The 27,137-nt window shown below is 38.6% G+C and overlaps 1 protein-coding gene across 1 annotated transcript in view; it reads right to left on the reverse strand.

The window, feature by feature from the left end:
* Positions 1 to 12,653: 12,653 nt before the first annotated feature.
* NetA (Netrin-A) overlaps positions 12,654 to 27,137 on the reverse strand; it is a 554,869-nt gene continuing 540,385 nt past the window's right edge. The window contains exon 7 of the mRNA XM_074170725.1: positions 12,654 to 13,081. Within this exon, the coding sequence (XP_074026826.1) occupies positions 12,925 to 13,081 (157 nt within the window). The 3' untranslated portion in view covers positions 12,654 to 12,924. The remainder of the gene's footprint in view (positions 13,082 to 27,137) is intronic.

Here is a 27,137-nt window from a genome sequence, read left to right on the forward strand (position 1 = left end):
CATTTTAGCATACTTTGTATTATTCCTGTTATAAATGTTGTTGAATTAACGTTATCATTATTATTTCTGCTTTGATAATTATTCATTTCAAATAATGGTGGACGAGCGGGTTTGATGTCGTCGAGTAGAACTACATTTTTATCAAGACTCGTTGCTCCGATCGACTTTCCACACGAGTACTTTTATTCATAAAATTGTCCAAGTAACCTTATTTTGTTGAAAAATATCTGTCATTTCAAAGTTTTGGGGTGTGGACCATCGGGGGTAGTCCGTTCCTGACTTTGTAGCAAAACAACTGACTCCTGCATGAAAGCTCATCGACGGAATTCATTTGTTTAGTCAATTACCAAAATTTGGATGATTTTGAATATTCACTTGAAAAGTTATCAAAGAAAAACATTTTTCATTTCGTAACTTCGAGGGCCCGCAACTTGGTTACGAAGACTTTTAGGAAAAAAAGTTATATGAAGTACTGGTGATATTTTGACCCCATCTATACATTCCCGAGAGGAAAAGAGGAAGTCCAGGGACACCCTGTATATATTGCAGTTAATAACTGGGCTGTTACAAAGAAAACTCTTTGTTATATGTCAAGCTATCGGTATATTTCACACCTTCGTCAGGACAACTACAACAATAAGATTATATAATTCATTTTATATATATATATATATATATATATATATATATATATATATATATATATATATATATATATAATGAATTTTTTTTCAACTCCTTAGCTGCAACCCTCCCCAACTTTTTTTTCAATCGCAAACCTATATTGTGTATGGGCTCATTGAAAAGCTCGTAAAAAATGGATTCTGACCATACCTTTTTTTTTGTGGGTACAACGAAATGAGAAAAAACTCTTTTGAAAAGTTACAAATACCTAACTTAGTGCTATCTACGGGTGAATTAACGTAACAGATGCTGAAATTGGCCTCCACCCCCAACTTGGCAGGCTCCTAGGCGATGGTAAAACCCGTCTACGGAATTCCGAATGGCCCCAGCCGGTATGTTATGTGATTCCACTCTAATTCTGCTTTTTAGATCTTCAATATTAGCCGGCCTATTTTGATAAACCTTGTATTTCATATATCCCCAATAAAAATAATCTAATGGCGTTAAGTCTGGAGATCTTCGAGGCCATTCAATTGTACCACGTCGTCCAATCCAGCGTCCTGCAAATATGTCATCGAGATATTCTCTGGCATTAATACCAAAATGTGGGGGAGCGCCGTCCTGTTGGAACCGAAGTGTTTCAGTGGGGATATTTGGATATGTTTCATTGGGAAACATAACAGCTAAAGCAGGGACTAATTTAAAGCGTAAAAAGTCTAAGTAGCGTGCAGCTGTAAGGTTTCCCTCAACAAAATATGGCCCTAATATTCTATTGTTGATGATGCCTGCCCATACATTTACTTTCTAAGGACGCTGCGTACGAGATTCGCATATCCAGTGTGGGTTTTCCTGACTCCAGAATCGATGGTTGTACCTGTTAACTACTCCATGTAAATAAAAAGTAGCTTCGTCCGAAAAGAGTATGTTGAGTGGAAACCCATTATTATCGTCACATCGCCTCATTATTTCCTCACGAAATTGCAAACGCCTGTCATAGTCATCTTCCAAGAGCTCTTGGACAAGACATACCTTATATGGGTGGTATTTTTCTGTTTTCAAAAACCCCCCAATCGTACGTCTAGACGCAGGATTGTTTTGGGCTAATGAAACCGTTGACAAATGTGGATCTTCCTGCAGAGATGAGGCAATGTCCAATTTTTGATCTTCGTATAAAATATGTGGCCGGCCACTTCTGGGCAAGTCCTTCACTGTACCATGTTCTTCAAATTCGTGTAAGATCTCACTCACAGTAGCCTGGGAAATGTGATTTTCTGGATATTTTGCATTGAATAAAGTACACACCTCACTTTGACTCCGCATTCTATCCCCACATCCCAACAATATCAAGACTTCGATACGCTGCCTGTTTGACAATACCATTTTTGTTTAGCAAATTGAAAAAGAACACTTTGAAGGTACCGAATCGATAAACTAAACATACATATTTTCAATTTCACTCAGAAATTCCACAATTTTAAAACTGAGTTAAGACAATACTTCTCATCAGGGCATTCATTTTGGTACAAAAAATGCAACAACCTTTTTCTCTTTTTGAGGTATACTGGTCAACAATTGCTTGGGATGGAACTAATTTTATATGTGAGTTTTTGGTGAAAAAAATAAAATCCACAGAATGTTGATGCTACATTATGTTATCAGTTTTACACATAAATCAAAAAAATTTGTTGTGGTGCCTGGCCCGGTTGGTCTGTTCTTAAAATTAGTATAAACTTTTGGAAAGTAGGTACTGGTGATCCTTAGCAATTGTTGAGCAATGTACATCATCACCACTTATTTGTTTTTAGCAACGTTAATTCACCCGTAGATAGCACTAAGTAGGTATTTTTAACTTTTTTGGTTTTGAAAGAGTTTTTTCTCATTTCGTGGTAACCGCATGAGTAAAAAAAATAAAGGGTGTGGTCAGATTCCATTTTTTACGAGCTTTTCAATGAGCCCACGACACAGGTTTGCATTTGAAAAAAAAGTTGGGGACGGTTGCAGCTAAGGGGTTGAAAAAAAATTTCATTTTATTGCCAAAAAATGCGTATAATGCGAAATCAACTGTCGTGTTTCAACGTTTTGTTTTCTAAAATACTGGTTGAAAAGATATTAATTTTATTCCGGACTTTTGCACACCCCTGTATAAGTTTGGATATTGATGTTTCACCTGAGATTCTTGGTGAATTAGCTTGACCTTGCTGGAACTACTGCTTACTATATTGGTATAGTGTTAATGTTTACCTGGGTTTCTTTTTCTCGTTTAACTTTTTTCCCGTGAACGTTTATAATGATAACTCTAATAATACTATTCAACCAATGAAGGTGTTGTTTTATCTTAACAAGTACTTACATACTTGAGACTGTGGTATAATACTTCTTGAAACATTGACGCGTATATTTATAGAAAAAGTAAGTATCTTATGTTTGGTCTCGAGTAATCACAATAAATAGAATTGTATCAATAAATTTTATTGGAATATTCACAATCACATCGGTTCACATTTATTGACTATTAATTAAAAAAATAAATAAATTATTACAATAATTATTACATACAAGTGAATCGGTTAAAAAATATTTACAAAAGAAAAATAATTACAAATCGCCTTAAACATTAATTGACATACAATATACAATACAAAATGCATTTGGTACAGTGCATTTATTATACAAATTGAAAACTATTAAACTATTATATAATTGGTAAGTTTCGACAGCCTTTAAAATAGAATATACTGAAAATCCCTGGTGAATGAGATGAAAATACAAGAGAGGTCTACGATTTTAAGAATTACGAAATTGCTAAGAAGATTTAAGAAATTTTAAACTAAAAAAAAATCGTTTATTTGAAGGATATATACCGAGACGATTAATAAGACATCCTGCTCCGCTCTGCAGATATTTTTATTTCGGAAAATGATTGAAATTATGATGTGTATCAATTAAAAATCTCGTTGACTTAAATTGATATAACAGGAATTTTCAATTATTTCTCAGTTGATCTAGCCATAGCTCTACTAATGTGAAAGTTTTGAATACATTTTACTAGGATATTAAAGATATATTCGAACACTTAGGTACATTTATGGGTTTTAGTAAGTTTTGAAATGAAATCGCATCGATGTAGCTTGGATAAATATGCTTTCATATTTCATAACTTTAAAAACATAGCATACCTAGAACATTCATCATAATAGATATCTAAGTAATTCTCTACAACTTCAATAACTGGTTTTTTGTAGTAAAATTCAGTTATTATGATGAAATGAGTACCATTACATTTATATAATATGATATTAGAAGGATTCATTTATAATGTTTAATGAAACCGCGGTTTCAAGTGAGCTTTGCCAAGCTTTCAGTTCTTATGGAAGCTTCTTTAGGGCCTATAATTCATTATGTTATGGATTTTTTCTTTGAATAACATTACAAAATCATACTTACAGTAAAAATGAGTATAAAACAATGAATTGAATATATAAATTGATGAAAAGGAGTTACATGTTTAGGACTTTTTTTGTTTGACAAATGTCATACTTTCACATAAATGTCATTTTCAATGAAGCATGGTGATATGATAGGATATTCATTAATTCTAAAAAGAGATTCATTGATTGATACGATTTTCATGATTATTATGTTTTTGGTGTAGTTTCAGTAAGTTAGGTACTAGGTATATAGTTTGTTAAAATCCTCAATGTCATTTTTTTATTGATACAATCAGAAGACATAATGATTTTGACAAAAAAAGATGTTAGGAAATATTTTTCCTGAGGTTTATGTTCTGTTTTTATAGTATTATGCTAATGCAGATGATTTCTAATGGAGTTTTATATCACTTTTACTAGTATGTGATGTTATTCTATTAGTGAGAATTCTAGACGTTGTTCCAATATAATCCAAGTAACAATTGTTATAAGGAATGTTATAAATTATTAAATTTGAGTATTTTGTAGTATGCATTTCATCTTTTAATAAGGTATTCAAATTCTTTATAGTTTTAATATTTTTTTGGCATATTTTGTTCATTATAAATGTTTTTCATAATAAACGAAATACCGAAATATCCCAAAAAAAATTAAAACTATAAAGACTTCTAATACTAAATTGGAAAACGAAACGGATACTACAAAAATGTCTAATGTAATTTATAACATTTCCTGTAACAATTGTAACTTGCATTATATTAGAACAGCTTCTAGAATTCTCAATGATAGAAAAACATCAGATAAAAGTGATACTTTGAATGAATTTTATAGATACTTTCAAAGAAATTTCGATATATTCAGAAGACACTTTGAATATATATTGAAGATATTCTGAATACATAAAATATGATTCTTGAATAATATTTGAATGAAAATTTGCTGTTTGAGAAATTATGCGGTTTCATTTAGTTGAAAGAAGTATTTATTAGAATAAAAGCTTAATATAATCAATGACATCTATTCCAGTATTTTTTTCATGTGACAATTTGTTAAACCTATGACCGATAAAATGATAATTATAATATTCAACTGATTTTTTGTTGGGTAATGTTTATGAAAATTATTACAAGTTTCTGGTGTATTCATGTTCTTCAAGTATTATTTTTTGAGTATCCAACAAAAATATGTTCATATCTCATTTCCACTTCAACTTCTTAAATAGTTTTGAACATGATATGTTTTCAATCAGTTTGATGTTTTTGAACCAACTTATGAATACTGCAGTGATTTGATCGATATTTTGATTATAGCCTTATTTGAAATTAAAATATTCACCTACTTCTCATAAGTATTGCTATAGTTATAAAGAATTAAATATTGTTTTGTTGCTGATAAAACCAAGTCTAGAATTTAGTTGGCTCATATTCTACAGTAGGTATGTAGCTCTGTATTGATTGATTTGTCTACTGTATAAGTTATTGAGCAGTGTTAATGACAATTTTTTATAAATTTTCTCACCTAAATCATGTACTTTTACCGATGTCATATCGTTATTCAATATTATTTATCACTATTATTTCCATACGATAACATTTAATATAACAACTGCAATTTCAACCCATAATATAGCAGACATCTACTGAAATTACTCAAATTGAAAGTTTCTTGACTGCAGAAAATTCATAAACAATTTTTCAAAAAACTGAAAAAGGAATTGATGAAAATTGAATGCGCCAGAAGAGAAAGAGCTGCTGAGTTTATTTTCATAAAAAATGTATCTGACTCTTGAATTGAAAAAAAAAGTATGAAATTTTCATAAGTGTTATATTTTTATAGAACTATCCATTTTTCAAATAACTGAAAAAGGAATTGATGAAAATTTAATGCGCCAGAAGTGAAAGAGCTGCTGAGTTAATTTTTATAAAAAATGTATCTGACTCTTCAATTGACAGAAAAAAGTATAAAATCGTTTTCATAACTGCTATATTTTCATAGAACTATCCACAAAATATAAATAGTTCACTAGAAAGGTATTTTATCTGAAGAAAATATTAATGACTTTGGAAGGACTCCAGTATGTTGTGACATTTTTAAATAAATCAAACTACGTCGAACCAATTTGAAGATATATTGGGAATATTTGTTATTGTTAGTTTGATCATCACCGAATATTATAAAATGATGGCAAATGATATTTCATTGATGACTAGGTTCAATATAACAAGTAACGTAATTGAGATACTAGAAGTATCTTTGAAAACATCATATTTTCATTTGGGAAACGATTTTTACCGACAGCACTTCAATATGACAATTAATTCTCTTTTCTATCCTTTTGTAAGTGATATTTTTATGGAGAATTGTGAAGATATGATAATGAATGTATTTATAATTTGGCAATATGGCATAGATGAATTTATTTTTTTTCATCCCATGAATAAAAGAGGACGTACGATGAAATTAACGAAAGAAATAAAGGAAAACAAGTATTTTTAGAAAGGAAACAAGGAAGTAACTGATAGATATATAAATTTGCATTCAAACTAACAAATATGTATCAATAAAACACTTTATGATAGATCAAAACTGATTTCATCCGTAATACAAAATTTTCAAAACGAAATTTTATTTATCGAAAATTGAACCAAACAACAATTATATAGCTACTACCAGGATTTCTGTTTTATCAAATGTGATACCTTATTTTCCTGATAAGAAGATAAGACGAATCGATTTTGAATTCAACATTTGACCAGTTTTCAAAAACCAAAATTATGTAAGATCGTCATTAACTCAAACAAAGCCAACAAACGAGGTACACAAATGAAAAAAAATTATGTTCACACTGATCCAGTGTTACACGATCAAACATATTTTGGTAATATCTCAAAACCTTTCAAAATCAAAAATTTCCAACACCTACCAGGATAATATAAAAAAACCGAGATATAAAAAAATTCAAATCAACACATCATAGTTTGACAAGAGATGATGCACATATCATGAATTGAGTCAATGGTAAACTTTTGATGACAGAACGTAACGAAACTGAAAGAAATAGTAGCAAACATTGAACGAAAATGAGAATATGGCATTATCATGGAAGTAGAAACCAAAGGAATGCGCATAAGTGAGTTTAGATACACATATAGAATCGTTTGAATAGTTATGGATTGAATGTAACGAAATATTATATTGAGACAATAACATCTTTATTTAATATTTATCTATACATATCTAGAGTAAATGGTATGAATAGGTTTTATATTCAATATATTAAATATTTATTTAAACAAATGTAAAAATGTATTGTCCATTGAAAAAAAATTGATTCATTATGAAAATGTCCCTTTGTTTCTTCAAAATTAGTTTTCTTTACTATAAAATGGAATCTAATATCTATACAGGGTGTATCAACGATAGGTGGGTGGACGAAAGCTGCTTCCGTTTTAGAGATTGTAGAGATTGATGAACTATGTTTCAATAATTATTACCAATATACACGTTGTCCAATAAATTGTGATAGACCAAACATATATTTTTTTTAATAGAATACTCATACCAGGTGGTTAAGCAGTTATACTGAAAATTAATGTCAAAAAATGGGGCCATTGAGAATGGCGGTTTTTCATTTCATTTTCATTTTTCGAAGGAGATGTTTCAGAAAACAGAGGGAGTGTAAAGGTGTGTAAAGCACAAAAGTAAATAAAACGTTGGGTACTATTTTGTTAATAAATTCGCTTACTGCAAGAAACCAACAAAATTAGAAGGAAAATAGATCGATTCAAATAATTTTTTTGCTCTATCACAAAATGAACTATAATCGTAGTTCTAGAAGAAATTCTAGATAGATTCAGTTGATTATTTTTTCATACTTCCCTCGAGAATCAGATACATTTTCAATGGAAATAAAGTAGTCAATCCCTAGATTTTCTGAAAGCACATACTGTGGACTATTCTGGAATGGTCTATGTACAGGATTTTGTTTACCCTTCTATAGAAAAAACGCCGTTCGTTAAACTTACGGGGACAAAATGAAAATACACTATCCTCAAGGACATTTGGTTGAAAAATTTCCTCATTCCATTGCTCGAGTAGGAGATATTTGGTATAACTTTAGAACCCTATATTTCTGAGAAGCAGAAATAACTCTTATTGATGCTGATATTTGGTTGGTCTGCGGAAAGTTATCTAATTGATGAACCCGAAAATCATTAAAAATATCAACAATTATAAAATTTTCAAGAGTCTGATACAACATTTTTTTATTTATTTAGATCTTTCGATATTTTTCCATCACATAAATTTGAGGACTGTTTGATTATGTTTTTACATAATTCGCAAGTTTTAACAACACAGCGGGATAAATTGAATTAACCCTGTCCTTAACCCATAATGAAGTATAAATAGAGTAGGTTTTATTAGAAAACAAGCTATCACTGCAGTGATGACAATGTGAAAATTTCAAGAGCACTTTTACTACAAATCCCACTATATAAATTATAAGTTGCTTGCCAACTTCAGACAAATTATATAGTCCATACCATTCTGTAACTTTTCATGCCTTCGAACGTAAACATAGGAATATTTAATTAACTTACCAATGAAATGTCACAGCGAAAAAAAGCTCAATTTTCATTTGCAATAGTTTTAAAACACACTAAAATACAACACTGAATCATTTTGATTCATAAAACTGAACGTTAAATGCCTTTTCAAAAAAGTGAACTCTACGAATACTGAATCACGACCAATTCAGTTCAATCTTCCTCTTGAAGATGATCACTTGATGATTGAAACACGTGTTGAGGTGTTAATAATAACGGTTTGGTGTTGGGATAGAACTCTAGTAATATTCATTACTACACCAAAGCTGTAGCAGTGCATCACAGGTACATTAATACTCATCAAAATGTTCATGACATTTTGCAACTCCAGATATTTTTGAATTCAGATTTCAGATTCAGATGAAGAAATATCACACAGCTTATCTTACAGAACTATAAATTGAATCTATGAAAGATTGTGGATATCTAAGAAAGCTTGTATTACAGTCACAAAACCAATGGATTTACAAACTGAGATGAACCTACTCAACATTTCTGGATTGAAAAGGCCTAGAGGAACGACCAAAATATATTTGATTCTTTGAAGGAGGCTGGCGCTTTTCCAACTACGAGAATTAGATTTAAGATATAACTGAGCGGTATAATAAAGAAGTAGTAGGATGAACAGAAATTTCATCAGGTCCATTTTTGAGACCAGTTATAACATTGATCATTGTTTGATATTGGTTGAAGAAATAATGAGTTACACAAGTTTTATGGTTTCCAACAATGGGATTTTTGGGTTTCTCAAATTTTCGGGCCATGTTTTTCCCAATTTTAACGAAAGCTCATTAAAATAGTTGACTTTCTCTGTATGTGGTAGAAGTTCATTGTCACCTATGATATCGAAATGTTTCAATTTCATTCCTGGTTTGGTGTAAGTTAATTCATTTATATTGTTCCAGATTTTTTCATGTTATATTTTACTTCTACAATTTTATGTAGATAATACCAATTTTTTGATACGTATAGGAGATTAGTTGAGTAATTTTTGTTATTATTCAGAAGTTCATACGTATTTTCAGATTCAGATTTTCAGATTCAGATATATATATATATATATATATATATATATATATATATATATATATATATATTATTGCGTAACCCTCCTGTCTGGTACTGACGATGCACAATAGGCTGAAACAGCTATCTACCGGTAGCTCTCAAATTGAAATCAATATGGGAATGATCAGAAACTGCTTATCTATTTATCTTTTGATTTTCATGGTATATATATATATATATATACACAAAGAGAGATGTTATCGAGTGGATATATATATATATATATATATATATATATATATATATATATATATATATATAAATATTTGTTAACTAATGCATCAGTACTGTTTCCTTAAATGCTATTCATATCTCCCGTAAATACTCGTACTATCAATTCGGGCCCTGTAAAAGTTGAGAGATAGGTTTCAATTTCTGATATGTACATTTTCATATTGGATGTAGGCGGGCGATAGGAGGCAGTTATCAAAAAAGTTTTTATTTAGTACAAAACTTAATTTGAGTATAATAATTCCACTCAACTGTTTTATTTTACTCAAGTAACTGAATATCTTCTACAATATTTAAATCAAACCGTTATTTCGATTACAACTGGATTCATTGTACATTATGTTGAAATGGAGTACATTTGGATTTCTTCAATTAACCAAGTTTCTGATAAAATTTTGATGCCCATATCATTATTATTGATTGAATTTATATATGCAAAAAATTCGTCTACATTTTTGAAATTCTTTCAATATCCATATGAGAAATATTAATATGATTGCTCACCATAAGCACGCAGCTAATTTCAGGCTGTCACAAACTATTGTTTCTATTTCTTCATAATGTTATTATAAAAACCTGATATATTACTCATCGTTGTGTTACAAAATTATTTATAATAAAAAAACCGAAATAAGGAAAAAAATTATAATTAGGTAAAGACAAGGAATATCAGTATTTTCCCGGAGTGAACTTGAAAATAGGAATAAAAATTGATCTTTGTCTCAAACCAAAATGTTAATAGCTACTTAACAATCATGCTCAATCAATTTCGATCAAACATGACTACTCTCCTGAGGAAGGAATCTGAACTGGAAAAATATTTTGCCAAGCGAAATTCAACATCCAGTGTAATATGGTTACGAAAACTGTTATTCAATTTCGAAAAACTTTGAATCGAAGTTTATGTAATTCTGTGTAAATTGAATCAATTTTCCTTTTTTGATTGACGACTTGTTTTTTTTTTGTGGAGATTCATGTTCACTGAGAATACACTACAAAAACACACTTTTGTGTATTTTCCACGAAATTTCTTAATTGTTGACTAGTTTCGGCTATTACACCATTTTCAAAACTAACTAGTTTACCATTATATATTATTACACTATTACACCATTTTCAAAACTAACTAGTTTTGAAAATGGTGTATTAGTCGAAACTAGTCAACAATAAGGAAATATCGTGAAAAATAGACAAACGTATGTTTTTGTAGTGTATCCTCAGTGAATCAATGTTCTATCAAAATTGGCAGACACGTGTTTCTGGCTATTTAGCCTTCGTCAGTACGGTACAGCCAAGTGTATAGGATAGGCAACACTTGGTTGTGAAAAAAAGTCGAAATCAAACAAGCGGATTCGCCATCAGGGGCCAACTGCGGTTTCGTGTCATCGTCGGAAGATCTTGTGTTTACAAGGACCAACTCCCAACTTCGTCACGGCTGTAGCTATAGCAACCTGAATGACATCCGGGTCAGGATAAATCAACATGAATGATGGGTATTGACTGACATGGTTTTATCGATGAAAAGAAGTTATTGGACGAGCACTCATAACTTGCTGTAAATGTATTGTATCAATGCTCATCCGACACTATGTGCCCAATATTTTACATAACCATCGTATGAAACATCCTCAACTTACTTACACGCACCATTTTGTAGCATCCCTGATGATGGAAACAATTCATTAAATTTCCGAAAGCTAGGACAAACTTTAAAGAGTACTCTTTAATTTGTTGCAAAGTCCCAATATTTACTAGTTCCATTCCTTACTAGTCAGCCACGACTACCCTTTCCATATATATATATATATATATATATATATATATATATATATATATATCAATATGGGAATGATATATATATATATATATATATATATATCATTCCCATATTGATTTCAACTTAAGAGCCACCGGTATACAGCTGTTTCAGCCTATTGGGCATCGTCAGTACCGGGCAGGCGGTCCTCGATTGAAGACAAAATATGAGAGACCAAGAAAAGTACTCAATAAAAATAACTACGTAAACGCAAGGTGGTTCCACTTATGTCTCGCTTGCGTTTACGCAGTTATTTTTATTAAGTACTTTTCTTGGTTTTTCACATTTTGTCTTCAATCGAGGACCGCCTGCCCGGTACTGACGATACCCAATAAGCTGAAACAGCTGTCTACCGGTGGCTCTTAAATTGAAATCAATATGGGAATAATCAGAATAGTAGTTATCTATTAATTATTTGATTTTCATGGAATTATTTTTCAGCAGCTTGACTGCATTAACCGTTCTCGATTTTATATACTTATAGGTATATTTTTGCAGAAAAAAAACAATTTTTTCTATTTGAGTAATTAATTTGACTTTGGATGACAGTTGCGGTTTATTAATAAAAGTGTAGAAATCGCACTCGTTATATCAAACAATTTACATATTGTAATGATAAAAAGTAGCAAATTTAGATTATTCATGAATAAAACATATCATTTTGAGTAAATAACGGGTTTGTTGCAAAACTGTGAATAACAATGGATTAAACTATACACCAGTCTATGCAGAAATGTAATCTCTAGAGAAATGTTGAGGAATGATAAGTTTCGATAGAAGCAGCTTTCAGTCATACCGAAATTTGATCTACAATTTGCAATTATTTCTGTATAAATATCTTATCGCATTTACCTAATTCCAGAACAATAGACACTGTCGACCTTTGAAAAAATCTCTAATTTTCATTATATAGTAAATAGAGCATAAATAGTATTTACATAACGATATACACCAACCAAACAACATTCAAAATACTGAAACGAAACTAGTAAATCACAGTTATCCTGCCATCTATACAGAGAAGTCCTGCATTCTAAAAAAATCTCGAATTGATAATGAATATCGAACTAATACTGCACAAACTATCAACGTTATTTCGAAGTTCAAAACGAAATCAAGACTCATGTTGCATATTCACATTTAGAAGAGCCTACTTGCATTTCCGGGCTCTTCTACGAAATCTACGCATTCGTTGGTCCCATTCGTCCTTCCATTCAATGACGATCGACCTCTGGGTAACCGCAAGACTCCCGGTCACAATACCTCCAGGCGAGTCGTCTTTTTCCCTTCCGAGGAAGAGATAGGACCTGCAAAAATTTTCAAATTATCTATTATGAAGTTTCGTGTAGGTAACCATTACTTGTAGAAAATAAATAACCTGAGGAAAAATACTAAACACCGAAGGGCAACTAACGACTAATAGAAAAAAATACAACCGAAAATGATTCCAGATACCTGAATACTGACAGAAAAAATGAAATTAGAGATCAACTTCACGATAAGTTCCACATGTAGGTACCACTACTCTTTTATAATTTGTTGAACTGCGAATAAAGCAACGGAATATTCTCAGCACAGCAAAATTATTCAATGTTTTTATTTTGAATAGTTTGAACTCTGAAGTCATATGAAAAATAGCTTTTTGAGCTCTACTTTCACAATTGCTATTGAGCAGGATAATTGCTTTCTGATAAAACTGACTCAATTAAAGTTGAACACTTTGTGCAGCGGTTACAGAGATTCGATGAAAAAAACATCAAATAGTTACTTACAACCTGAATAAAAACTAACATACAGAGAAGTAAATCTGAAACATATTGATGTTCTTCTTTCTAATATCCCCATTAGAACACCTATATGTTTTGTTTCTTCATAATACCTTTCAGTTCGTCCTAAATTTGCAGCTGATTGTCTCAAGAATGGCTACTTTGTAGTTCGACCAAAACTCTTTTGGCATAATCAAATAGCTTCTCGGGTAGCTATGGAGAGTACTATGTACTTCGCCTCCGTTGGCGAAGTTGGCGGAGTTTTTTGCCTCTTCGACGAACATGAAATGGCACAATCTATATAGATTACTGAAACTACTTCGCGAAAATTCCAACCTCACGTTAATTAATCCCTTAGAGTATCGCATCAGTATTTTCAGTGCAGTACAGTGAGCTCTGCCAGGGTTGTTGAATTTGTTGAGATTATCCACATTATAAGTAATATCTGGTCGTGTACCTTGAGCGAATTACAAGATACTACCTATTGCCTTTTAATATGAAATTTTTGCATATACTCTTGCGTCTTCATCGTTTTATGGTGACATTGATATGGTCAATTTCTGATTTAGGTACATCGTACAAGTCATTCTTGAAAAAATACATCATAATTTGGATCATTTAAAGTTAGTCTGTACGAATATTTGCCATAGCATAATGACTGCTGTTCGACCAAGAATCTTCAAATTGAAACTACAACTGGGTCTTTCATTATTCTTTCCATCGGCGCTTTGGTGCGAAACAGCTCTGTTAAATAGATTGTTAGATTTGAAAAACTAAGAAAGTTGTTAAGAAACTTATTTATAGAAACTTATTTATACCAGTTGTGTATTAAAAATTTTTATATTCATGATATGATCAAAAAAAAGGGGTGTGTTAAATAATAGTTTTTCATCTCATCTGTCACTCCTGTATTAAGTGAGTGTGTGCTTGACAGTAATAAGACAGAGAGTAAAATGGCTAAAACTGAATTTATATTTTTTGTAAATACCGATAAGTATTTTTCAGAAGTTAAAGGGCTAGATAGAGATATAAATATTAAGGTAGGTGATTGATATATTATTAAAGTTCTTGCCGTAGGAACCATTCTTGTAAATTTTAAAGTAGGTAACAGTGAAATCAAAACTGTAATGAATAATTGTTATTTTGCTCCTGACATGAATAAAAATTTGTTGAGCATGTCGAAAATTACAGATAATAATCACGAAATTTGGGCCCAAGAAAATTACTTAGAAATCATTAATAATCAGAACATGGTTATCGCTAGAGCGATAATGTAGAATTTAATTTAATTTCTAACAATTCTGTTATTCTGAATGAAAAAGAAAAGTGGCATAATAAATTAGGTCATGTCAATTTTGATTCCTTGTCAAACATGTGTAAGACACGAGTATGTGATGGGTTACCAAATTCCTCAGAGAAAGAAAACATCAAATGTGAAATTTGTATAACCTCAAAAATGGCAAATTTAAAATTTCATAGTGACAGAAGAAGAGCTAGATTTTTGTGAAATTATGCATACTGATGTAAACGGACCCATAAATCAAGAAGGTTATAGAGGTGAAAAATACTTTGTAACCTTCATTGATGATTTAAGTAGATCAGTTATAGTATACTGTATAAGGTCAAAAGAAGTTTTTGATTGCTTTGAAAGATATTCATTATTAGTTCAAAATCAAACGGGAAAACGAAATGAAGAAATTAGGTGTGATCGGGGCACCGAATATCTAAATAAAAAGTTTTGTGAATTTGCTAAAAAAAACGGTATATGGTTGAGACCAAGTCCTAGTTACACTCATGAATTAAACGGGGTAGCTGAGAGATATAACCGCACCCTCATGAATAGGTGTTTATTAACTGATGCAAAACTAGATAAAAAATATTGGCCAGAATGTGTTAGAACACGCGCCTATTCAAGCAATAGGGTAATAAAACAAAATAATTTTGACAAAACCCCTTTTGAAATATTTATGTGCAGGAAACCTGATGTATCTAATCTGAAATTATATGGTAGTACTGTTTTTGTTAGAATAACTATGTTATTCTAACAAAAACAGTTGCTACTGCTTCTATTAGAAAGCAGTAGCAACTTTGATTTTTCAAATGGAACACTCTGTATATAATATTATTTTTGGAATCTCCAACAATTGCCCGACAACTTTTCTTGATATTTCCCTATACCTATCTGTTACCGTTTTCGAAATAAAAATTAATTTCAATTTTTTTCTTCGAAAATCATGACTTCTAAAAATGCCGATATCTTTTAGTTAAGAAGTACTATGATATCAAAATTTGGTTTGGAGTTAGATGATACTTGGACACTCCCCATACGTCAGCCTAATCTCCGTTACTTCAATACAGGGTGATAAAAAAATACAGTTTTTTCGTTTGCTTGAAAAAGTTGCTGAAATTTGATTATTTTAAATGGAACACCCTGTATATTATTGAAAATTCGGAAAGCTGCTGAAATTTGCTTTCTTTCTATGTATATCATACCTATACCTAACTAGTCAAGTTTCGGACTTATGAACATTTATTTGTGAAAATGTCCCTTCAGAATGGTATTTCCATTCGGTATTTGGTAAGCAGGCCATGATTACTATTTGACAGTAGCGTTGTGACATTCTCCTAATAATATCGACATTTTCGTCACTTCAGAAGTTGCAAATACCTTCAAAATGATGGAACAAAACTATTCAAACGAAGTTCTTATGAATTTGTTTATTATTTTTGGACAGTGTGACAAAATTATCAGCAGAACATGTAGAAAGTTCAATGAAATGTATCCGAATCTTCCGCCAATGAACCTCAAGAAATTTATACGAATTCAGAACAATTTCAATATGTTTGGATAAACTTTAAAAAAGCACCAAGAAACTTGAAATTGGAAATATTGATATGAATAATTATAAAAAAGTAAAACAATCATGTGGAATATTTCAAAATATGTTCGAATCGCTGGCCGTTCACTTCCAAGAACTTTAAAATGCGGGTGTTGACTGCTTTCGTGGTGGCAGATCTGATTTCATTGGGATCCAAATCTTCAAATGTTTGGGCAATCCTTTCTAACAATTCATCTCTCGAACGCACGGGTATTTTGTAAACTTTTTCTTTAAACATTCTTCACAAATAAAAATCTATAGGATTAAGATCGGATGATCTCGCTGGCCAATTCCATGGTCCCAAGCGCCTCATCCACCGATCATCCAGTTCTGCGCTCACTTCTCTTGTGCAATGTGCAGGAGCTCCGTCTAGTTGGTACCAACAGTTTCGATAATCTTCGAGTGGCAGATTATCCACGAAACTGTCTACAGTATTCTCCAAAATATTCAGGTAGCTTCTGGATGTTAATGACTCCTCGTATATCACGTACCTCAATTTGTTGTCCATCAACATGCAGAAGACATTAAAACTAAATTTTTCTTGAAATCCGGCTTCTTTTGTGACGTGAGGATTTTCACTGGACCAATAATGACGATTGTTTCTATTGAAAATCCCTTCTCTCGAAAATTTCGATTCATCAGTCCAAATAATTTTATTTAAAAAAAGTGGATCTTCTTGAATGCGTGTCAACATTTCACAGAATTCTACTCTCTGTTGAGGATCTTGAGGCTTCATTGCTTGAATTTTGGTGAATTTATAATCATGCATTTTATGTCTTCGCAAGATTCTTTGAACCGATGAATATTTTATACCCAAATCTTCTTCAGCACTTCTTATCGATGACTCGGGAAATGCGTGAAAATATGCTAAGACATTAATCTGGTTGTCTTCGAAAGTTACGGGTCGAGGCAAGTTTCATGTTCATAAGTCCGAAACTTGACTAGTTAGGTATAGGTATGATATACATAGAAAGAAAGCAAATTTCAGCAGCTTTCCGAATTTTCAATAATATACAGGGAGTTCCATTTAAAATAATCAAATTTCAGCAACTTTTTCAAGCAAACGAAAAAATTGTATTTTTTACCACCCTGTATTGAAGTAACGGAGATTAGGCTAACGTGTGGGAAGTGTCCAAGTATCACCTAACTTCAAACCAAATTTCGATATCATAGTACTTCTTAACTAAAAGATATCGGCATTTTTAGAAGTCATGATTTTCGAAGAAAAAAATTGAAATTAATTTTTATTTCGAAAATGGTAACAGATAGGTATAGGGAAATATCAAGAAAAGTTGTCGGGCAATTGTTGGAGATTCCAAAAATAATATTATATACAGAGTGTTCCATTTGAAAAATCAAAGTTGCTACTGCTTTCTAATAGAAGCGGCAACAACGCATTGTCGAAAATATTTTAGTTGGCTAGAGAATGTCTGAATATGCCCTCCATTAAATTTTCAAAATGATCCGTTGTCTGGTTCACCAGAAACGTCTAATGTGCCATCCATCGTTGAATCAGTGTCGTGAAACAAAACTAGTTTGAAATTTCACGAGCTCCAGTATAAGGACCGCCCACTCAGAATGAACAACACGAAAACGCGGAAAAACATTGGTTTTCCCAAGATATTTCAGCTTAGTTTCGAAAATCAAGATATGAAATGTCGTTTCCTAAGCGATAGAAAAATCTTTTGCAAGATTACTAGCCTTCGCTAATTTTTAAATAGGGAAAAAGCTGATTTTACGGAAAATGGCTTTTTCAGTTAGCTAGACAGGGAAATCGTGCTTTCTTCAAAGAAGCATCGATAGAGATTCTTAGCAGCTATCGTTTGACACCTCGATCACGTTTCCAGTGCTCGTGGGTCAATTTTTATTAGCATTTGAGTTTGAAAAATGCGAGATTTTTCAAACGCATATTTTTGCAAGAAGGAATAGGAATATCGAGACGCGGCATAAGACTTTTTGTCTTAGGATGCTGAGATCTATATGAAATCAAGGAAAACGAAAATTTAGGTTTTTCGTGATTTTCCGAAGATTTCCGAGTGAGGCCGAAGACTGTTAGATTTCATTTATCGTACAACGCAAATTGAGGAAGCGAAACGAAACATGAAAAGAATGAGACAGAAACAGCGGCATATAGACGTCAATGGAAATTAGCAGAGCGGTATTCCTACTTCAAAGCCCAGCGCCTGCATAAAAACAGGTCGTAAACGCTGGCAAATCCATACGAAATGAGTTTTTTTCGTAGTGGAACTATTGAAAGTAGGTCAGTCAGGATCGCACGGCTTTTGGCGATCTCTGGTTGGCTGAAAGTGGCGCGGAAGAGAGCCCGTTTATTTAGGATAAATATGCGGAGTTCCGAGTCACGATAGTTAGTCGAAGTCAAAGTAGTGAACAAGTAACAACGATTTAAAATATTCGAAGATATTTTAAAAGTTTCAAGTTGCGGTCAGGATTTTTTTGAATGAATTCGAGTCTCTGGTTCTTTTCAGAACTAAATAGAGACAAAACACATCATTGGAGTCTTCAGGAAGCTGCGGTTAACACTATATAGCCAATTTGGAGGAATTTTTACTGGAATTTGGAATCCTCAGGATCCCTTGAAACCAAATCAGGATATATTAGTGGCTGGATATTTATTAGAGGAATTCCAGGACCGTGGATATTTTGGGAGCTGTTAAAACGGATACTGGAGCAGACTACTGGTCGAATATATTATTATTGCACATAACCATATTTTACGCTTGTCCAGGTTCCTTTTGGCACCCCGCCGAAGGAAAGCAGCCCAAATCCTGCAAAGGAAGAGCAGGTCCCTACTAAAGTTGCTCGGTCTCACCCACCCGATCACCTTGCGGTGTTAAAGATCGAGGTGTTTAGAGATTAAACTCGAGAGGGTCAAGACATCATTAGTTACGTCCTTCGGGCGAACGACTCAACTTAACCGTTGGGACCTTTCCAGGACTTCGATACCTTTCCACCTAATCCTGCGAGCGGCCCTCATCCTAGGGTGCTGTTCAACCGATAGGCTCCTTGTTCCTACATCACTAGCTCAGTTCACCCTGTAGGCCTTGGTTAGGAAAGTAGCTTTCGCGAACCAAGGGTGAACTTAAAAACATAGATTTCCGTGAATCCTACCCTCTGACTGTTTCCTCGTCAGAGTCATATTAGGGACTTTTGAAATCGAAATGCAGACTAGGGCAAAACACGCGCGAGCGCAACTTGCCGAGAATGCGCCAGTGCCAAATCGCGAGACCACAAGTTTCGGTCAAACTAACTTCCTGTCAGACATTTTTAGCCGCCTGAGTGCGACTCCTACGAGCCGACAAGGAACCCCTTTGGAATCTGGTTTCACAGGAAACAGTATTCCCAGAACTCCGGTAGGATCAGCCAGTCTGAGGCTAGGTTCTACTCACCGTTCTTTTTCAATAAACGAGGACATTAGTGCCTCTCCCTTGGTCGCAGAGCGACAAACCGTGGGCATTGGTGGTTTTTCGGCAAGCCGAATAATTCGAGAATTCGACAAGTCTCAAAGGACAAAGCTGTCCTCAAATCGCGATAAAACAACGCGAAATAGCATGTTGGAATTAAACCGCATTAGGGAAAATAAAACCTCGGCGATGAGAAGGATTGATCTCTTACATGCGGAAGTAGAACGTCAGGAGACGTTGCTACAGAAAACTGGACACCATCTCCGAGGAGATGCACCAGCTAGACCGCAAAGCGAACCCCAATTAGGGCTTCGCGCGATGCTAGCGATGCGAGCACGATCCCCTATGCTGAGATCGGCTCCGAAACTACGAAATTCGCAATTTTGTTCCCAACCGGAACAAAAGGCAGAAATCGGAGATTTTTGCCGACGGCGAAAACCGGAAGGAGCGTTCCCTCCGAATCCGACAATACTGCCTGAACGCGAGATAATAAGACACATGACGGAAGAGTTACCCACTTATGTGGTAACCAGGAGTCCGAAGATACACAGGGTGTACAGCCATCCTGTGGAAATAGCATGTGCACAGGAAGTAGAGCCATTGTCGAACCCGACAAGAGATTCATGCTACGGACAGCGTTTTCAAAGCAACGAAGGCTTTGGAGATGCTGGCCACATGGAAATGGAACAAAGCGTCGAAGCACAGGTCGTCCGACGCCAGGCGTCGCGATGCCCCCAGGTCGGAGCATTTAGCGATCCCTGGGAGGAGAGGGGTGCGTTGCGCACAGGAGCGCCTCGCATCTTGAACCAGCTGGATACTGACGACCTAGCGGAAGCGCTAGGGGGTGGTGGAATGCCAGGGGGTCACCCTGAAGTCGAGAGAGGCTTGGGGGTGGCTTCATGGCGGGGTCAGTACCTCCAAAAGGAGTTATACCTTCCAAGAGAGCTAACTGAAGCAAACCAACCTCCCGTCGTACTCAGACAGGAACTGAGTCCCAAAATCCCTGGGGCTCAGGTCTGGGAGGCCAGTCGGCCGTTACGGCGAACGGTACGCGCGGTCGGAGGGGGCGGAGTCGTAGGACACGCCCCCTCGATGCAAATCGACCCCGATGTAAGGGTTACCGGAGGACATGTCGTCCAAAGTGTGGGGCTGGAGCACGAGGACGTGCCCAGGAAGGCCAGAAGGCCAACCCGAATTCACGAGGGGGAGACAATGGCAGAGCGGGTTGTGTGCGATCCCGAATTGTTCAAAAACACTCTGGCGCCTAACATCAACGTTTTCAATGACCAGTACTGGGCGGGTACTGATGATGTACATGAGGTACGAAATCCCGTTCAGGCGGAATTTAGGCAAAGGAGAGGGTGCGGGATAGCTGAAGAGGGTGCATGGGGAATGCAACCCCCACGAGCTGACGCACGAGTGCCATTGCTGCAAACAACCGGACAACAGGAAGTTGATAAACCGGTCGATAAAATGGAAGAATTGTTCACCCGATTGGTGACGGTTCTGGAGAGTCGCATAGAGCCACAGAGAGGTTCGGAAAGCGATTCTCAAATTTCGAAAAAGGTCAAGGTGCCTTCTCCTACCTTTAGTGGACTGGAGAATGAGGACCCCTTTGACTTTTGTAAGAAAGCTGAAGAGCAGCTTTTGGAATTACACCCTTCAGTGTGGGTAGCGACAGCCGGACAGTGGCTGAAAGGCGCAGCAGCGCAATGGTTCACGCCCTACAGGAATATGACCCTGGATTGGGCATTTTTCACAAACCGTCTACAAGAGCGTTTTGATAATGAACTCTTGGTGAGTTCATTAGAAAGCAGCTTGTACGGAGTGGACCAGAAAAAGGGCGAATCCATAACGTCTTTCATATTGAATAAACTGGGTCTAGCCAGGAGGCTATACCCGGAGATGGAAGAACGAAGGATCGTTCAACTAATCATGAACAGGATGTGTGCAGAGGTGAAGGTTCACCTTCAACTGCACACATTCACCACCATTGAAGAACTGACCCAGAAGGCAGTGGCTGTGGAGTCACTGCTAAGAGGCAGTGTCAAGGAAAATAGCAGTGGCACAAATCGTCGAAACTACTACGAGGACAGAGAGCCTCGTCGTAGCAACGCGGGAAGCCACGACAAAGGGGGTCAAAGAATGGACCCGCCTAAACTAAACCACAACGAGGACAGAGGGCCTCGTCGTGGCATCGATGGAAGAAATAGAGGATGGGACAAAGGAGGCCGAAGAGAGGACTCGTCTCAACAACCTCGTCAGCGGCAGGAGCCGATCGGGGCTAGTAAGAGCCCGGAAAACAGGAACGTAGGTGGCAACAGACCAGGCGAGGGCAGGCCAGCACCCTCATCAGGGTGTCTGGTCTGCAAAGGACCTCACTGGGCCCGAGACTGCCCGAAGCAACGGCAGACGACTGCCAATAGTGATGGAAAGCGATACCAGGCGAAGACAAAGCCTGATGGGAACGCGGTCGCGCGGGTGGTCGAGGCGACTCGACCGCGCGACAGCAATAAGGAACAGCAGAAGCCGTCGGGAAACGCCAGCGGGGGCTGCAAGGGGGCTCCCGAGGGCGGCTCCAAGGCGAAGGGCAGGCAGTGAATACACTGTCTGTCAAGGAGCGAGCACGTCCTGAGGGATGTGCTCCAACGATGGTGGAAGGACCACCCAACGAGGGAAGGCAGGACAAATCGGGGAGATTTGTACCTGGACCGCCGGCGGGCGTTAAACGTGGAAAGATAGTCGGAAAGCAGCTGGGGGCTGGAGAGCTCAAGCTGGAACCGCCGGCGGGCGTTAAACGCAGGAACGTAGTATTGGACCAGGTAGGAGCTGGCAAGCTCAAGCCTGGATCGCCGACGGGCGTTAAACGTGAAAATAGGGAAACCCAGAACAAAGCCAAGGGACTTAGTTCTGGTGGATCAGGTGGCCAAAATTTTGAAAACCCAACAGGACTTAGGTCCGAAAGGTTAGTAGGCCATACCGTCAGGGAAAGCCAGACTGAGCCAAGTGGACTCAAGTCTGGTGGACCAGTAAGTCGAGTTGAGGTTGTGGAAGAACAGGACAGGCTGGAGAAACCTGTGCCTGCCACGCAGGAACCCATCGGCATGAGGACGGATCAACGAGCGGAAAGGGAGGTACCCGGACCACAAGAAAGCGGCACAGTGGTGCCTGAAGCAGCATTGAAAGAAGACGCGAAAGCAGCACGAAGACAGAGGCTGGAAAAAATTATTCGTCGTGTCGGAGAGGCGAGTAAGATGTTACGAGGTATGTTCTCGAAAAGGCAACTTGTTGTCTTGGACAGGCTGAAGCCCTGTGAAGGAGGCATACCTCAAAGCAGGAAAGGAGCCCTTCCAGAAAGGAAGAACAGCTTTACAGCTGTGCTCCCAACCCGCAAACATGACAGAGCGATTGTGGAGCGAAACCAAAGAGAGTTGAGAGAACGGGAGCTGATGTGTGCCACAGGCGTTTTCAGTGTACCTAGGATGGGTACTGGAACTGGAAGCGTGACTGGTAGCCGAAGTCGAGTGGACTCAGGTCTGGTCATTCAGCGAGCAGCAGACGTCGGGGGAATCCTGTGTGACGGAAACCCTCGGCCAACGAGATGCAAAGCCGAACCCAGGTGCGCGCAAACCCTGAGGGGTCCCTGCCCGGCCAGCGAGGGGGACGCACAGCAGCAGCAGGCAGAAGTAGTGGCCAGGCAAACCCAGGGAGGTCCCTGCCTCGCCGAAACTACGGACGCCCGCAACCAGGCACAGGCAGAGGTTAAGCAAACCAAAGGTGGTCCCTGCTTTCCCGGAGAAGCCGCAGCCGACAACCAGGCGGAAGCAGCGGCCAGGCAAACCAAGGAAGGTCCCTGCCTCGCCCGAGCTGTGAAAGCCAACGGAGAGGTGAAAGCAGTGGCCAGGCAAACCCAGGGAGGTCCCTGCCTCGCCCAGACTGTGGAAGCCGACAGAGAGGCGGAAGGTGAAGCCGAGCAAACCCTGAGAGGTCCCTGCTCCGCCAAGACCCTAGAAGCCAACAGCAGACCAATGACAGACCTAGAGGAGTTCATTTTGACAGATCCACTGGGCAGTGGATATCGGCGAAAGCATGCGGAAGCTACCCTGAAGTTCTCGATGAAACCGATCTCGGAAGGTAGTAGCGACACGACTGCGAAGCAGCGCCGACACCAGGCAAGGACAGATGCAGCGATTGCTGAGCCAAACCCGAAGGAGCCGAAGGAGCGGCAGCCGAAGTGCGTTACAGGCACAACCGGTGTATCCAGGAGGGGTACGAAAGCCGGGGGTGTGACTGGTAGTTGTAGCCAAGGGGAGGGACTCTTGGCTGGTTCACAAGGAAGTGGACCTTTGCGGCGAACGCGCACGGAAGCTGGAAACCGTTACCTAATGAAGCCGATCCTGAAAGGCGGTAGCAACGTAATCGGAGACCTGCATCGAAAATTGCCGAAGATAGATGCAGCGACAATGAGGTTTACCAAACCGAAGCTACAGGAGCTGAAGAAGCGAGAGTTGACGTGCGTTACAGGCACGCTCGGCGTATCCATGAGGGGTACATATGCTGGGTGTGTGACTGGTAGTAGTCAAGAGGACCCAGGTCAGGTCGACAAGGAGGTAGGAGCTGTTAGAGGGACCCTGCAAGAAGGCAGCCCTCAGCAGACTCGAAGGAGTACCCAGAGTGGTACAGAAGCCGAACCAGCAGTCGCGCAAACCCTGAGAGGTCCCTGCCCGGCTGACAGTGAAGAGGCACAGCAGCGAGGTGGTACTAGACTGCTCGGTAGTACTCTAGGCCACCAGGCGGAAGTAGCGGCCAGGCATACCCAGAGAGGTCCCTGCCTCGCCCAGGCTACGGAAGCCCCTAGACAGGCGGAAGCAGAGGCCAGGCATACCCAGGGGGGTCACTGCCTCGCCGGATCTGCGGAAGCAACCAGTGGGACAGCGGGTGCGCCCAGGAACGTGCAACGTGAAAGCGACCCCTGTTCAGAGGCGAAAGGGGAGGCCGAGTATACCCAGAGAGGTCCCTGCCCCGCCGTGAACCCGGAAGCCAATCAGAGACCAAGGAATGACCTACAGGAGACCCTTTTGGCTGGTTCACTGAAAAGTGAATCCTTTAGACGAACGCGCACTGAAGCCGGCTCGAACCTTCTAATGAAGCCGATCCTGTATAGTGAAGGCGCGGTGAACCATATTGGAGATATTTGGTTGCAGCGGAACGACGCAGCGAGGGAGTTGAAGCAGCCCAAGGCACTGGCGCACAGTGGGGGTTCGCCAAGGCTTCTGCGTCGAACTGCGGGGCCGGACGCTCACGGTGGGAGTCTCGTCTGGAACGAGGACTGTCTGCCAGGGTGCTCTTGGCCGGCAACGCACGAGGCCGAAGGCGGTACTGCTTTGGAAGCAAGAGATACCAGCCGGAAGCCGAAGCGGACTGTCCACTGGGGTGCCAGTGAACGGATACCCGAAGCAGTGGGACAGCATAACCAAACGACATGGAGACCTGAATATCTAGGACATGTCATCACCGAAGATGTAGGACGCCTACTATCAGAGGAGTACCTACTTCCTGAGGTAACCCTAGAACAATTGCCAGAGAAATTGGCAGAAGAGATACCAAGAAGCGGATGGGTGGATCGACTGCCAAGCAGGCATAAGAGGCCCCATCTAGAAGGTATTGAAGACCCGGCACAACGTGTAGTCGTGCCGAAGAACACAAAGAGGAGAAAAGGCTTACCACCCGAAGAGGTAGCCTGGACTCCAGGAGAACCACCTGGAAAAACAGGAAATGGAATGGGATCGGTATGGAAAAGGACCGAACCAAACACACGAGAACCCATGACAAATGCTGAAGAAGCAATTGAGGGAACCATGCAATGTAGAAGATGGAATTCTCTACAGAAGATTATCGGAGAAAACACCGGCGAATATACTTCTAGGCTATACTCCTCCTAGACCAGGAGACTGGAGTATACCTAGTCGACGAGGACCCCTACCAGAGCAACTCGCGGCCAGAGCCGAGAGACTCGAAAGGGCGAAGCGTAGGCAGGAAGTCTACCAGAGGAAGCTATTCCCAGATAAGGAAAAGGAACCTCCCAGACGGTACCAAGTCGGAGACGAGGTACTCGTCAGAAACTTCGCGGGAGGCAACTTCACACCGACCCTTATAGGGCCGTATAAGGTTATCCGGATTGCAGGACCGGATACCTACGAGATCAAGCGATGCGGCGTAGACCGACTGGTTCATCTGGACGACATTAGGAGCCATGTCAAGAAGGTCTTGCCAAGACAGCACGATGTGCGCGTCGAGGAAGAGGACGATGAAGATCCGCCACCGGAAGAGGTGGTCGACCAAGACGCGGCACAGGCGGAAGAACCGCCAACAGAGCCCAAGAGGGACGAAAAATTAGAAAGACTTCGAGGGATGCGGAAAGTGACGCCCCGAGACCCACTGGTACCTCCCTGGAAGCAACCGGATATCGCGATTGATACGCGGGACCCGAAGGTCAAAGAAAAGGTGAAGCGCCTTGACAGGACCGTGAAGGCTAGCCTGCAGCACACCAAGGAGTTGGTGATAGCCGCGAAGGGGCGAACCTGCCATCGGTTTGTCAAGGGCGCGGACACGTCTTCGGCAGAAGACCGTGAACCACCTGGAGAACAAGTAGTGGAGAAAGGCGAGGGGAGAAAACCCCAAGAAACAGACAGGGCGGATCTGCAGGAGGGGCCTGCGGAGAAGTCCGAAGGCCAGCGACGACTCACGGGTGAGCGTCGTCTCGGAGACCGACGAAGATCCCGAGTCATATCGCTCGAACCCGACAGCAGGCAACGCGATCAGAGCCAAGCCGCGACGAGGGAAGATCTGCAGAAGGTGTACCCTGCAGCAACGGGGGACGGTGACAGCGATAGTGACGATGAATGCGCCGGACCTAGGGTGACAGTGACCAGAGCCCTGGTACACTAGAACCCTGTGAGCGGAACAAGTACTGTCCTATTGGGGCCATGGCGGCGTGCCAAGACAGGAACCTTTTTTAAAGGAGGGGGGTGTCGTGAAACAAAACTAGTTTGAAATTTCACGAGCTCCAGTATAAGGACCGCCCACTCAGAATGAACAACACGAAAACGCGGAAAAACATTGGTTTTCCCAAGATATTTCAGCTTAGTTTCGAAAATCAAGATATGAAATGTCGTTTCCTAAGCGATAGAAAAATCTTTTGCAAGATTACTAGCCTTCGCTAATTTTTAAATAGGGAAAAAGCTGATTTTACGGAAAATGGCTTTTTCAGTTAGCTAGACAGGGAAATCGTGCTTT

Source organism: Leptinotarsa decemlineata, unplaced genomic scaffold, assembly GCF_025532065.1.
Source record: "Leptinotarsa decemlineata unplaced genomic scaffold, Ldec_3_MD MMD2_P_RNA_scaffold_11, whole genome shotgun sequence".
Lineage (NCBI taxonomy): Eukaryota > Metazoa > Arthropoda > Insecta > Coleoptera > Chrysomelidae > Leptinotarsa > Leptinotarsa decemlineata.